At 50.8% G+C, this 13794-nt stretch overlaps 1 protein-coding gene and 1 long non-coding RNA gene across 2 annotated transcripts in view; one reads left to right on the forward strand and one right to left on the reverse strand.

Annotated features, from left to right (window-relative positions):
- Nucleotides 1-13794, forward strand: part of WWP2 (WW domain containing E3 ubiquitin protein ligase 2) — a 155129-nt gene that overhangs the window by 135614 nt on the left and 5721 nt on the right. The window contains exons 11-17 of the mRNA XM_058707642.1: nt 5268-5322; nt 8822-8903; nt 9456-9584; nt 9959-10034; nt 10346-10417; nt 10640-10728; nt 12572-12731. Coding sequence (XP_058563625.1) covers nt 5268-5322; nt 8822-8903; nt 9456-9584; nt 9959-10034; nt 10346-10417; nt 10640-10728; nt 12572-12731 — 663 coding nt within the window. The remainder of the gene's footprint in view (nt 1-5267; nt 5323-8821; nt 8904-9455; nt 9585-9958; nt 10035-10345; nt 10418-10639; nt 10729-12571; nt 12732-13794) is intronic.
- On the reverse strand, nt 8780-11528 carry LOC131499564 (uncharacterized). Its single transcript, XR_009255952.1, has 3 exons — nt 11368-11528; nt 10160-10251; nt 8780-9356 (listed from the first exon to the last, which is right to left on the reverse strand). It is a non-coding gene; the product is annotated as an uncharacterized LOC131499564 (long non-coding RNA).

The following is a 13794-nucleotide window of genomic DNA, read 5'->3' on the forward strand; positions in this document are numbered from 1 at the left end:
CCCCCCCAGCCACACAGCTGTCTTTGGCAGGACAGGTAGCATTACCAAGTTGGAACTCTGCATATTCTCAGGGGGCCTTGAACATGAAGCTTGGGATCTGTAGTAGAGTCTCTACAGAAGGTGGTGGATTAGAGGCTGGAAACCTTTTGAGCTGGTCCACAGCATTTAATCACCGAGTTTAGTCAGCATTGTTTCTGTTTGAAATGAACTCTAACCCCACAACCCATTTCTAAATTAGATACTTTCCTAGTTCGATGCTTACGATAGCTTTAATTCCGTTTAGCTAAGTACTGTTCATTATCAACTTTGCCTTTGTTTGCAGTTTTTTCCTCTGCTCATCCGAAGCAGGAGCTACCACCTCCCTGGGCCAGCCGATCTCCTCTTCTGTCTGTCAGGGCCGGTGCTCCTTGTAGAGTGAGAGAACCGTAGAAACCTCCATCTCTTTAGTACGGATGGACAGAAAGCACAGTGTTTATCACATCGACTTGTCTCCCAAGATCAACTGTCATGCCTGTCTGTGATTCGTGCCCCGGTGCCCCGTGGCCTACCCGGTACAGCCCTTGTGTAGGTTCTCATGCCAGGCCATGTACTCCGCAGCCCCTTTCACACATGCCTGGCGTCCGGTTCTGGCATGTTTCGAAATTGGATGGGATGTGATCATTCTCTGCATTTCAGAAATTGTTCCTCCAGAGCTAGGCCCCAAAGACTTTCTCTGCCATTTTTCTTGGGTGGTCGTGGCTACAAAACTAGGAAGGTCTGGGTATTTCTATCCTTTGTGTTAGAGACAAGGACACGTTTTAGGAGTCTCACACTGGTTTTGTCTCCCTGCTTATTTGGCTTCTCTAAGTATTGAAAAAAAAAATCTCTTGAAGGAATCTTTTTTTCTGTATAATGCACCAAATATGTTCTGTCTGTTGACTGAAATGTTTGGTGGGTGAGAGGGAAGGTTCTAGAGGTCACTTCCACTTGGTCTTTTGGAACCTTCATTTCTCTTGCCCACCCTCTCTCATTTTAGCAATGCCATTCCAGGCATGCAGAGGTAGAACTTTGCCTTGGAGAGTCCCCTACTACTTTTTTGAGTACTCTAAAAACGATTTTCCCCACTTTGCTGGGGTCTTAGGAGGGTTCTAGATAGAGGTGATGGTTCCCTTTTCTCTGTGAAACAAGATTCATATTGAAAAACGTGTTAAGAATCTTTTATGGGTCAGCTTTCAATGTCTCTCTGTTGATTTCCCTCTTCCCTGGATTTGCTTTGCCTCTCGCTTGCTCTGGAGCCATGTCCTGGTTACAAGTAAGAAGAGTTGCTTTCATACAGTTATTTTGGGGTTTGGCCTTGGCCCAGGGTTTGACTCCGAAGACTTAAGAGCTGATACTGTACCAATGGGCTCTCTTCCTCCTCCTCCTCCTCCTCCTCCTCCTCCTGCTGGGCTGAAACCAAGACCTCGTTCTTCTTTACTTGCTTTAGAGAGAACACAAAATGCAGTTCAAGATAGAAGACGAAGGAGCCCCACGTCGCGGTCTCCCACAGCTCCTTCCTGCTTTCTGCCCCATCACACACATTTTTCAGTTTCTCTTCTCATTCCCCTTATTTCTGATACGCTCCCCTTTCCTGATGCCCCAGCGTGCCTTTGTTTGTTGTGACCATCATGCACATACTTGTGTATTGCCCTTACAATTTCTCTTTGCCCTTTCTTCTGTGACCCTGCTGCGTTCCAGCAGGGATGCCCACCTAGTTGCATGCATTGTGCAGTGTGACAGGACCCATCTCACAACCTGCTACTGTTTTCGTGGCATTCCCTTTACCCCAACTTTGGTCCGCCCTTAATGACTGAAGGATGTAGCCAGTGTCTACAGGACTGAAACAGATCATTCTGTGGCTCCTGATGTGTGGATGCCAAATTGCATTATCCAGAAACAGACAACTCCTTTCTTACTCTGCAGAGAGCCCCTTGGATTGAACTCTCAAACACCTGGGTTTTGTTCTGCACCCAGTGGGTGGATACTTAAAAAAAGGAGCCGGCCTTCCATACGTAACCTTTAATGCCCTTCCCAGAGCCTTTATTGCCCTCGGCTCTATTTGCTAGACATTCTTTATTTCTGAGTTTGTATCTTAAAATATTACTGGAACTTAGTGCTTAGTCCCTGAGGGACTTGAACTCAACGTGAGCTGTCTGGCTCGCGGCCTGCACCTCAGATGTCCCAACCCAGGGACAGTTACCAGGCAAGTGATTCAACAGTGTTACTTTCTGTTCCTACTAGTAAAGGAAATTGTCTTGTCGCTTAAAGTCACCTGCAGATCCAAGGATCTTTCTTCTGACTCTAATCCCTCCAGGCCCCTTTCTCTGTGGTTTTCTGCCTGTGCTCCAAGTGACACTTGGGATCTCTCCTCTTGGGCGAATTGGCGGAGAAGAGAAGGGGCAGTCGGTTGACTTACTGGAGATGTGGGGTTTTGGGGTTTTGGTTTTCAAGCCATGATGTGTGGCTCTTATTTTTTGTTTCTCTTTGGCTTCTTTCTGTCCACTTCCTTTTCTTATTTTTCAAGTTGTACTATGTACATTGAGGGAGAAATGTCCAAAATAGTTAAGTGCTTTTCTTTAACTGCAAGAGGTAGCATTGTTGCAAGTGTCGGCTTTCATGGACTCCATCTCCTATGTTGTTCATGTTTATCAACCTCTGGCCTCTCTCCCTTCCCTATTGCTTCCTCTTCTGTCCCCTTTTCATAGGTTTTGGGGAGTGTGGATCTGATAAGATGACAATAGGACGATGGCAAAGAAACGAAACAAAATGCCATAACTAAAGAGAGCCAACATTGTATGAAGTTTTTAAAAAGGCAAGGATTAAGAAAAGGGTTGATGATTCTTTTTAAAATTCTCCTCCCTGTGCTCTGTATACTAGTCACAGTTGATTTTGGTGAATAATAGAAATCCACTTGGTTCAACTTAAACAGAAAAGGAATTTCTCAAATGGGAATGGGGTAGTTGATAGAATTAGCAGAATGACGAAGAACCAAGCTCTGGCAGAATCCAGGGGCAGGCGAGGCAAAGGAATAGTTCGTGTAGGACATTGTCCTCTTGTGCTGCCATTAAACACTCGTTGCTCCAATGGATTGTGGACTCTATCACAGTCGTAATTTCCAACAGGCCTCATGCTTTCCTGCCGTTCTCGGAAGTCCTGAGTGGGAGCATCGGATTGGCTGGTCTTTAAGTCATGTGCCTGCACCGGAAGTGCCATGGTGTTGGGAAGGGAAATATTTGCTAGCTGATAAATATTTTTGGTCTCTAGTTCAGTGCAGGTCATGGAGGCTGTCAGTAAAAGTTGTTTGGTCTGTTGAGCTGCAGGGTTGTGCAAAAGATGACTGTCAGCCCCCTGACGCCCACCGGGTACCAGTTGGGAGCTAATTTCCCATTGGCGCGTGAATGCTATGTGGATTATCCACTCATTCCAAAAAAAGACTTGAAGCAGACAGTTTTGCTCTGAATGCTTCTTTACTTTCTTAAAATGACCTTTCCTGCGTTTCTTCCCTTTTGCTACAGCTCATTCCCCATCGAGTTCTCTTTGGCTTCATTATCTGAAATGCATGCGTATTTCACAAGTTCGTTCCTTTCCTTCTGTGACCAAATGCTTTTATAGCCACTGCTCTTCTGTGTTAACTGGAAAACAAAGCTGGAGGAACTTGGGTTTCATGAGATGTTGCACCCCACCCCCACCCTGCTCCCACCAAAATGACCTCGGGAGATGTCACATTTGGGAGATCTTTTTCAGGAACCATCAGCTAAGTCTGAATTGTGGTGGAAACGTGAGCACGTCCTCCAGGATGACGGTAACGGGCCCGAAATCGAGCACAGCCCAGCTTCCCACACCTCCGTGCAATCTCACTGTGCCGGGTAGGAGGCCCTTTGCTGAAAGGCGGCTCTGTCCCACCAGGGAACCTATGGTTTCAAGACTTAAACATCTTTTTTGGAACTTGCTTCGGAAGAGTTGCCTGAACTGCCACCTTGGAAAGAAAGTTTCTCTGTCCTTTCAGCCGGGGGTGGAGGGCCGGCTGTGAAGGGTGCGGGGGTTCTTTGGCAGTTGAGCTCCACCAATGTTTTCTCAAGCTGAGACTGAGCTCCATTCATCCTCCTGCCCGTGTGTGGCTCCGTCGCCCCCAGACAGAGCCAGCCGGCAGCCCAAAGTCTGCATTGAGAACTTGATCCCCTCGTGCGACGATTAAGTTTTAGTAAGTGAAATAAAAATGCTTCAGCAAAAAAGAAAAGAAAAGGAAAAAGAAAAGCAAGCAAGCAAGCAAGCGCGTGCGGAACGACGGAACAATACTTGTTTTATTTAACTATGAAGAGTTTTTGACAGCGTCCCCCCTTCTCTGCAGGATATGAGAACTCCGGGTCCACGGCAGCCCTGCCCCAGGGATCTCACGGCAGAATTAGGCTGGGGGGTGGGGGGTTTGAACGTAAACAGTGACCCTCAAGGCCTGGAGTCCGCTCCCCTTTCTTTCTCCTGTCTCTCCTGCTCGCTTGCCACCTCGCCCCCAGCCCCACCTCCCCAGACAGGCACACACAGAACACTGAGCAACTTCAGGTTCGGGCCGGAGGAGAATAAAGGTGCTTTGTGAAGGGAAGCAAAACATTCCTGGGGGAGGTGAGGGGCCTGGGGCATGAATGTGCCCTCAGTCTGGGCTGGTTTTGCACACCACGGCTGCTCCCTCTCCGTCTCAGGCGCACCCAGGAGGGAGTTGGAGGGAGGAGGGCCCAGCCCCCAGCCAGGAAGCTCTGGGCGTGGGCAGGGCTTGTGGGAATGATTTCATTGGAAAGGCCTGCGATATTTTTTCCCCTCCCGTGTGTGGTTCTTGGAGAAAGTTGGAGGTGGTGGTGATTTCAGTCGCCCTGGCCGCCGAGAGCAGGAGCTCCTGCCGCAGGAAGGCACTGGCCGGGCCTGCCCGGCGGTCCGCTCCGGGCCCTCCCGCCACGCCTGGGGCCGGCTCTCTGCCTCCACAGCCCTGGCCCACCTTCTTCTGCACCCATCGTCCTCCCCCTCGCTCCCCCCTCTCCAAAGCCCGTCGGGGCCCTCTGTGTGCGGGGTTCTTTTTGGGTTTCTCTCTTTTGAAGAAAACTTTTGAGAGATGCAGATGTCACTTAAGGCCTCACGGTATCCTGTACAAAGTGCTCAAATGTGGAAATGAGTCCTTGGCATTTTTATTTTTATCGATCGATTTATTTTTAACCGGCGGCTTTTTTTTAATCTCTGTGTTCTGCTGTGTTTCTTGTGTTTAGTCTTCAAGTGCTTCGACTGACCATGACCCACTGGGCCCCCTCCCTCCTGGCTGGGGTAAGTACCGAGTTCTACTTCCATGTCCTCAGCTGTCTGTAGGCTGATGCTCTGTCTTCTTCCCGTGCGAGTCTTTCTCACTCCCATCCCTCAATTCTCCGTTTCACTTTTCTCCAGCACATGCTGTGGGGATGCCCTAGTGGGAGGTTACAGGCGATGGAGCTGGAAGGTTGGGAAAGTAATTGAGTTCCCCTGCACCCCTGGAGCATTCACCTGCCATGACTGAAGGGTTATGACCCTACGGACAGAGTCCCTTAGCAGCCATGAGACTGTTGGGTTTTGGTCCTGACTTTGAACGGTCTACCCAGCCATCCATCCCGTCATTGACTAAGACATTTTGACGCTGACTTACCCGCAGGTGCACTGGTTTCAGGTCTGTGGCTGTGCCATTGGAAGGAGCCACCTTACCAAACCTTTTTTTGCAGCCAGGATGTTGGAGGACTTCAGCCTAATTTTGACTAAAGAAAGCCACCTTTTTATTTGTGACCCAGTTGTGAAAGAGACCAGAGGGAAGCAGATGAGAGAGTTGAGCACTGGGCGGCAACTCTGTGGAGGCGCGTCATTGCTGATTAATAACGCCATGCTGGATTCTCCTTGTCATTGGAGAATTTTAAGTCCTGGGCGTGATTTGCCAATAATGAGTTAGAGGGATGGACGTCCTTGACTTGGGAGAGATTATGGGCTTTATGGCTATTCTGGGAAGGAGTAGCCATGCAAAAAGGGGTCATGAGAGATGGTGAGATTCCATGCATTCTGCAGCTCTGAACCGGGTCAGGGTTTTGTTCAATACAGCAAGAGTCCCTGCGTTCCGAAGAGGGCAGTTTTTGCAAGAATCAGTGTGTGCCGGCTTTAGTGTATTGGTGAGGCCAGTAGCAGACAGTAAATGCTAGTTTGATGGTGGTCACAGATGGTTATTAAATTGGGCAGGGGCATGCTCCCCAGTAAAGACAGAGAAGGTGACAGTGATAGGATGAACATGACCTGGGAAAGTACAGCTTTTGAGCTGGATCCTCTTAGTGTAGACATGTTACTCCCTGCTAGTAATTTACCAGATTCCATCACCTCCCTGGGACCCATAGTGTGTCACTTAGGGAATTACCACTGTATTCCAGAGCACTGGAAGGACCTTGTGGACCTTCTAGGGGGATGTGTTGGTTAGTGAGGCCTCCAGACAGTTCTTGAAAATCACCGATGACCCATCTGGCTCTTTGAACTGATGAAAGGTCACAAGTATCTCAGAGATCAGCAGCAAGTCAAATGTGAGGAGTCAAACACAGGGTCCCTGGCTAGGCAGGGAAAATGCATCAGATTAAACAAGAATGTATGATGTTTGGCAGCCAGTAGACACTCTGACCCAGAGCCAGGGGCCCGGAGTTGTTCCTGGGTCTGCAGAGTCCAATGATTTCTTTCTGCTACATGGTCACCAAGTAAATCTGCTACATGATTTGGTTCTGCTACATGATGGTCACCAAGTAAGAGCATCTGCAGCGACTCAAAAATAGCTCCCAGAAGCCAAGTGTGAAATATCTGAGATGGGATTAGGAGCCATCGTCAGAGTCAGTGGTGTTTACATGCAATCAGGAAAACACACAAGATTATATTGGTATGAAACTGAGAAAAAAGAACATCTGGCCGAAGGCCAGGGAACCTTCCTAATCACATCCTTTGGGCTTTGTGTGGCTTTTCCAGGGCTGTGACAGGGCCACCTCCCCAAGAAGAGTTGAGAGTGAACAGAAAGAGCAGCAGAACCAAGTGAGAATTATGTTTAGTGGGAGCCTGCTGTCAAAGCTGTGCTCTCCTGCTGTCAGTCCTAGGTCCCTTTCTGCTCCTCTAGGAGAGACCCCACCGTTCTCCCTGCACCCCGGCCCATGGGTTAGGATGCCTCAGGTTTAGATCCACATGTCTTCAGCCACCCTGACCCTGGCCATGTGACTACATGCTTCCAGGTCTGCTTCTTCCTGAAGGAAGCGAACTAGATGCTAGGGTTAGGGCTTTCCCAGCCCCTGAACTATGAAATTGTATGCGGTGAGGCAGTTCCAGGAGGCCCCCTGGCAGCAATGAGGGCATAGGCCCCAGACCGGCCGGACAGATCCCCCACCCTGAGGATCAGCATGGGCTTTGGCCCGTGGCAGCGCAGACACAAAGGATCTAGTTTAAAGCAGAAGCTTCTGGAATGGAAGGGGCCTCTCCTTTTTTTTAGAACCTTCTCAGGAAGCCTGCCTTCTGTGGGACAGTCCCATAAGCTTTTCTGAGGTGATGGTGAGTTCTGTAATAATCTTGGACATCTTTGCTTTCTTTCCTTTTGTCTGTGTTTTTAAAATTTCTGTCAGGTAATGGATACCATGTAAGACAGAGAGACCAAGGCACCTAGGTTGATACTGGGAACACTGCAGCCTGACGCTTGAGGGGAGAGGTGTGAGTTCCTCAGTTCTAGGCCTTTCTTAGCTTTTGGTTTGCCTGTACCTTCTGGAACTGGTTCTTTTTATTTTTTTAATTTCACCCTGTCATTGTAAAAGAGGGAGGGTCATTAGCATCAGTTATTTGGGGGACAGAAGCAGAATTGAAGGCTCACGAACTTCATGGGAAAGGTGACCTCTCTTGGGTTCGAAGCCTTGCCCCTCGTCTCCCTTGTCATCCACTTGGAGCTGACGGAGTGCCTCTTTCACTGCCTCTCACAGCCTGGAATTAGTAGCTAGTGTGGGTCTGCCTGGATCCCTCCCATGAGCACCCGAGCCATCATCAGTGCCCCAGGAGAGGGCGAGATAGGAAAGATTGTCCAGAGGCCAGAGACCATGTGTCTGAGCGCCCCCAAACACTGGCCTGGCTCGAAACACACACTAAGGTGTAAGAACAAGGTGGGCATTGTAAGTGCCCACAGCCCCAGGCATTTATTGCACATGTGCAACACGACATTTTGCTGGGTATGAGAGTTTTAGAACAAAGCTTTGCCTTCACGCAAGGGGAAGGAGAGAAGGCAGACGGGAGTAGGCCCTGTGGTACCGAGTACTGATCAAGAAGGTACAAAGGAAAATGCAGCCACCCCACAATGACCCTGCCTGGATGGAGCAGTTGCAGGACCAGAGACCGGCCCATGAGGGACTGGGGACGGGACCCGGGTTGAAGGGAGGCTGGCCGTGCCTCCACTTTGCGCACAGCTGGATGCAATTATGCCTCTGGTTTCAGCTGGGGCTGCTCCCCCTCCGTGTTGCCACACCGCCCCCTTTCCTCCAACAAATCGACCAACCAAAGACAGTGCTGGATCTTGAGTTGGAAATGTGTTTGACCCTCCCCCACTCCCCAGTAGGGAAAGATTCTCTTTGTCCTTTTTACCAGTGACAGATGTGAGTGAGCCAGGCTTTCATCGGTTAAACTTCTCTAACAGGTCTGGAACAGGGGCAGAAATTGAGACCGCTGGCACTCAGGACGTGGGAGCCAGAGGGGAGTGGAACTCAAGGTCTTGCAAGCTGATTGTCGTCTTTTCTTTATTCTCCCATGGCAGAGAAGAGACAGGACAACGGACGGGTGTATTACGTGAACCATAACACACGCACCACGCAGTGGGAGGACCCTCGGACCCAGGGGTAAGGACACGGGCCAGGTCGGCCAGGTGTAGCTCCAGCGTTGGCCAAGTGCCATGGAATGCATGGTCCTCCATGGCCAGTGTTCAGGGATATCTTTAGCCAAACACGAATGCCCCAAGATCCTTACCATGTGGTGTCGACCTAATGAGACTTGAAAGTGGCTCCTTGAATTGACTTTCTCGATGGATAGAGAGTGGTGTCTGGGCCAGTTGTGCACATTGCCGATAGCGTGATCTCGAATGGCTCGAGGGAACCCCTCTAGAAGCTAGTCTGGGATGGGGCCTGTGGTGTCTCAGGATCGCTGGTGGCTACTCAGGCCATGGCCATCCACCCAGAGCTGGTTCTTTGGCCTTGGGACAGTACGTGACCTCTCTTTGCTACAGAACCGTCCTCACGACTTGGGTGGTACCAGGTGTGTTTCCTTCAGACGCGTCCTCAAGGGCTGTGCAGGGCCTGGGTGAAAGCGGAGAGAAAGCAGTACTCCGGGAACCCCATCCTCCTAGGCCCAGAAGGAGACACCACCCCTTACCTCCTCTCTTCCCGTGCTTCCAGGATGATCCAGGAACCAGCTCTGCCCCCAGGGTGGGAGATGAAGTACACCAGTGAAGGGGTACGCTATTTTGTGGACCACAATACACGCACCACCACCTTTAAGGATCCTCGCCCAGGGTTTGAGTCTGGGTAAGGACTTTCCACAGGCAGTGTTGGTATCTGTTCACACCGTCAGGGTTCATCCTCGTCTCGATCCTGTTACTGCCCTCTGGTGGCCAGTTTTAATGTCACATTAATGGGGTCGGGGTTGGGGGGGTGGGGGGGGAAGGGGCTATCCTGTTTATTCTGAATAACACTAGTGGTCTTTCTGTAAAAGCAAGAAGTCTGGCCTTATTTCTGGTTTTTCTTTTTACTCCTCAAATGTGTCTACAGGAGACCTAATGACGGTCACTTCCTTTCCTTTCTTGTCTCTAACATAGCATCAGCTTTCCTCAAGGCTAACAAAATACATTGCTAATTTTTGAGAAATCACATGGGTTCTAGAACATCTTTGCTCTTCCCAGGACGAAGCAGGGTTCCCCTGGTGCCTACGACCGAAGTTTTCGGTGGAAGTATCACCAGTTCCGGTTCCTCTGCCACGTGAGTTCTGGGACTGGACCTCCCGCAGAGGTTGGGTGATTGAGTTCACTTAGCATGATTTCCCAGCCTAGCAGAGGTAGTGAAACGCGTGCGTCTTAGGGAGGGCCGCCAGTCACTTGTCTTACCCCAAGCGACTGTCTGACATCATCTCCAGGAAACCAGCTCCCATTCCTACAGTACCAGGCTCTCCGCCACTGGTCCAGGGAGACGGGGAAGCCTGTTTGTACAGATGAGAGACTTGACTGGATAGTTATGACTGAGGTCCTGACTCGGGGTTTGTTTTCTTTCTTTGTTTCTTTGTTTCTTTTCAGTCGAATGCCCTCCCCAGCCATGTGAAGATCAGCGTTTCCAGGCAGACGCTTTTTGAGGATTCTTTCCAGCAGGTTAGAGAATAATCATGGTGCCTGAGACCAACGAACAGGAGGCCCCCTCTCACCACCCCGTCTCCTGTCACATGGCCCGTTGAATCCATGTGGTAGCGTTTCCAAGGTGTGGGCCTTGGTGACAAGTCTCTGCTGAACAGCAGGCCTTAGAATTCCCTGCCCTGCCCCAGCCTGTCACGGAGGCAGGCGTGGCACTCTGGCCACGATGCTCTGTCTCCCCAGATCATGAACATGAAGCCGTATGACCTGCGCCGCCGGCTCTACATCATCATGCGCGGCGAGGAGGGCCTGGACTACGGAGGCATTGCCAGGTAAGCTCATCACCTCTGGAAGGCTGTGCGGCACCCCGTTGCCCCAGAAATGCCTCCAGCCAGAACGCTGCCTCCCCCTTGCTCACATTGGCTCCCCAAACTCCTGTACCTTCAGGAGTAGGCATGGGTGTGGCTGGTCCACATGGGCACAGGAGCAGGGTCCCAGGGTCCCCTTCGGGGCTGGGAATTGACCCTTTAGTTATTGGCCTGTGGGGAGGCTGGGAGCTCCCAAGGGAAGAGCTGAGGACAGTGGCTCATGATTTTTGTACTTGAACCATTCGGCAGTGGCTAAATAGTGATGTCCTGTGGTTTCAATTAAAATCGGCCCCGGGCTTCTCTTCTTGGGCAGCTGGGGCAGGTCAAATCTGGTGTGTCCCTGTGTGCCTGACATATATAAGCTCTGTCCCAACCCGGAGGGCCTTGATCAGGGCTCAGCTACACATCATGTGCAGAGGGTCAAAAATTAAAATGGCTGATGTGCCCGTAAGAAGAGCCTAAAGCATTGGCCTGCCCTCACCCAGTCTGCCTGCAAAAGTTAACAGACTCTCTGACAAAACGTTGCCTTGGATAATGGGGCTGAAGGTCCCCTGGCAGGGAGAAGGAGCATCCTGGCCTACGGTGACCACTCAGCTCGCTGACCTCTCACGGTGTGGGGACGTCTTCTCTCTTGGTGTTGGGTTCACTTGCTTCTGGTCCTCTGTTTGCCGGTGGTGCTGCCCTCTGTGTTGGCCCCTGTGGATCAATTGCTCTTTGTTCTGTGGTGACCATGGTGACCTTCTCTCCAGGCTCTGCTTGGTGGTGTGGCTCCCACCCCGTGTGTGTCTGTCTCTCTGTGTCCTGCCAGTGGTTTTACCCTATGGTAGGTTACGTCATGCTGTTCTACCACAGGGTAGAACCACGGACGGGATACCGAGGCACCCTCTGCATCGAAGGAACTCCTCGTCTGCCCGGCCACAAGCAGCCGGGGACTGGCCCCCTTGGGATGTCCCCCTGCTGGTTGAGCTCAAGCCTGAAAGGACCCTGAATTCTGGCTTGCGGCTTGTATCTAGGCCACAAAGAGATGCCAAGTCATGGGTGTTGGTTCAGAAAAATGCGTGGAAGTGTGGGAAAGGGTATGGTGGTGGGGTCTGGGGTGAGGGGAGGGGAAAGAGCAAGGGAAGTGAGATACCTGTTGTACAGCTACTGGGAATGAGGTTTATAATCTAGAGGCAGCATGGATTACAGAGTTTTCATGCATCAGGGCTTAGGAACATATTACTGTGTATTCATATTACGCTGCCAACTCAGGGTAAAAACAGGCTAGCTATTTCTTACAGCACCTGTGCAAGATTTAGAAAAAGATGCCCTTTCTCAAGACACTTCCATGTTAGAAAATGGTCATGATATCTTTGTTTTATTGGGAAAAATACTAGCTTGACTGCTACATGCAGAAAAATTATCGTAATAAATGTGCAAACCCATGCTATTTTAACATAGTGCCTTTGTACAGTGCACAGCCTGCACAGCTGTGCATGGTGGCCTCAGGGTACAAAGAGCTCCTTTGCCATCAGACATACTGGATATCGGATGTAAAGTCCTGGAATGCATCACCTCGGAGCCCAGAGACATGCACGCAGGCTTTCCTGAGCACTGTCCACAAGTGTAATTGTTGTCCTGGTTCACCCTTGCTCACTGACCAGCTGCTAATACAAATTATACCAGGTGTTAATCCCAGTGGGGCTCGGCAACCAGGGACGCGTGTCTCCAAACTAGCCAAGACAAGACGACAGAGGAGGGTCACATCTCTGGTGCAGGTTGCAGGAAGGGATCCATTACCCTTGTTTTTCTCTGTCTTCTCTCACAGGGAGTGGTTTTTCCTCCTGTCTCATGAGGTGCTCAACCCCATGTATTGTTTATTTGAATACGCCGGGAAGAACAATTACTGCCTGCAGATCAACCCTGCCTCCTCCATCAACCCCGACCACCTCACCTATTTCCGCTTTATTGGCAGATTCATCGCTATGGTAAGATGCATTGCTGCGAGATCTCTAGAGAGGGCGGCTGCCGGGGAGCCAGGCATGCCAACAGCCGCCTGCAGTGGGTGCCCCATCTCTGAGCCCCACGCACCTCCTCACACGGCTCCTAACAAGACATGCAAAAAGCTAGCATTCTGGAGGTAGTTCAGAGCTCTGTCAGCGTTGCCCCCAGGGGCTATGAGAGGGTTTTCATGTTTGATTTGTGTAGGACTGGTCAAGCGATCGCTCACTTGACATTCAGTGTGCACCCCACTGAGGGTGTTGGCATGACACACGCTGCCCCCCTGCTGCCTGTCTCGTGGGGGGAGAGGAGATGTCGGGGAGGTGCGTACCACGGTTTGTCACGAGCCTTGGGTGGGAGTGTTTGGGAGTATCTGACTGAGACGCTCACTTCTGGAAGGGGATTTGGAATCAACACTAGCTTAGAACAGAGTCCTAGTAGACTGTTGGTCAGGATGTAGGAGGCATCGTCAGGGAGTGGGTGAACAGTAGGAAAAAGGGAGTCATGGTACCCGTATTTATCTAGAAATAGGAACACGGTGTGAGTAGAGAAGGGAGTCATGTCATGTGTATCCTGTCGAGTGTCTTCGTGAGGGCAGAGAACCGGGATTGAGAAGGGGGAGCCTATGAGAGTCATATAGTCCTTCTGCCACTTTTGGTAGTTGGAGATGTTTCATCGCTCACTTTCCTTTGCTTCTTCCTGACTTCCTGAATACTCTGCCTGCAGGAACCCCAGAGCCCATGACTAAATATGTCCCTTCCCCTTGTCTGGAAGTTCTTGGCTAAGGTGCTGGGCTCAGGAAGTGGGCACATTCTTCCCAGGTCTAGAGACCCGCCTGGCCCCGCAGCTGACAGGACAGACCAGTAAAACCCTAGACTATTACTCACCACTGGCCCGCCAGCTCTTGCCATTGACAGCGTCTGCATTATTTTTGGCTGCCTCTGTGGCCCAGCTCTGAGCGTCAGTGAGTCAGGGCCGCCGCCTGGGGCTGTGCTGGGAGTGCGGGCAGATCTCTGCTAGAACAGGGAGCTGGTGGGTGAGCGTGCTGGG

This window comes from Neofelis nebulosa, chromosome 17 (assembly GCF_028018385.1).
Source record: "Neofelis nebulosa isolate mNeoNeb1 chromosome 17, mNeoNeb1.pri, whole genome shotgun sequence".
NCBI lineage: Eukaryota > Metazoa > Chordata > Mammalia > Carnivora > Felidae > Neofelis > Neofelis nebulosa.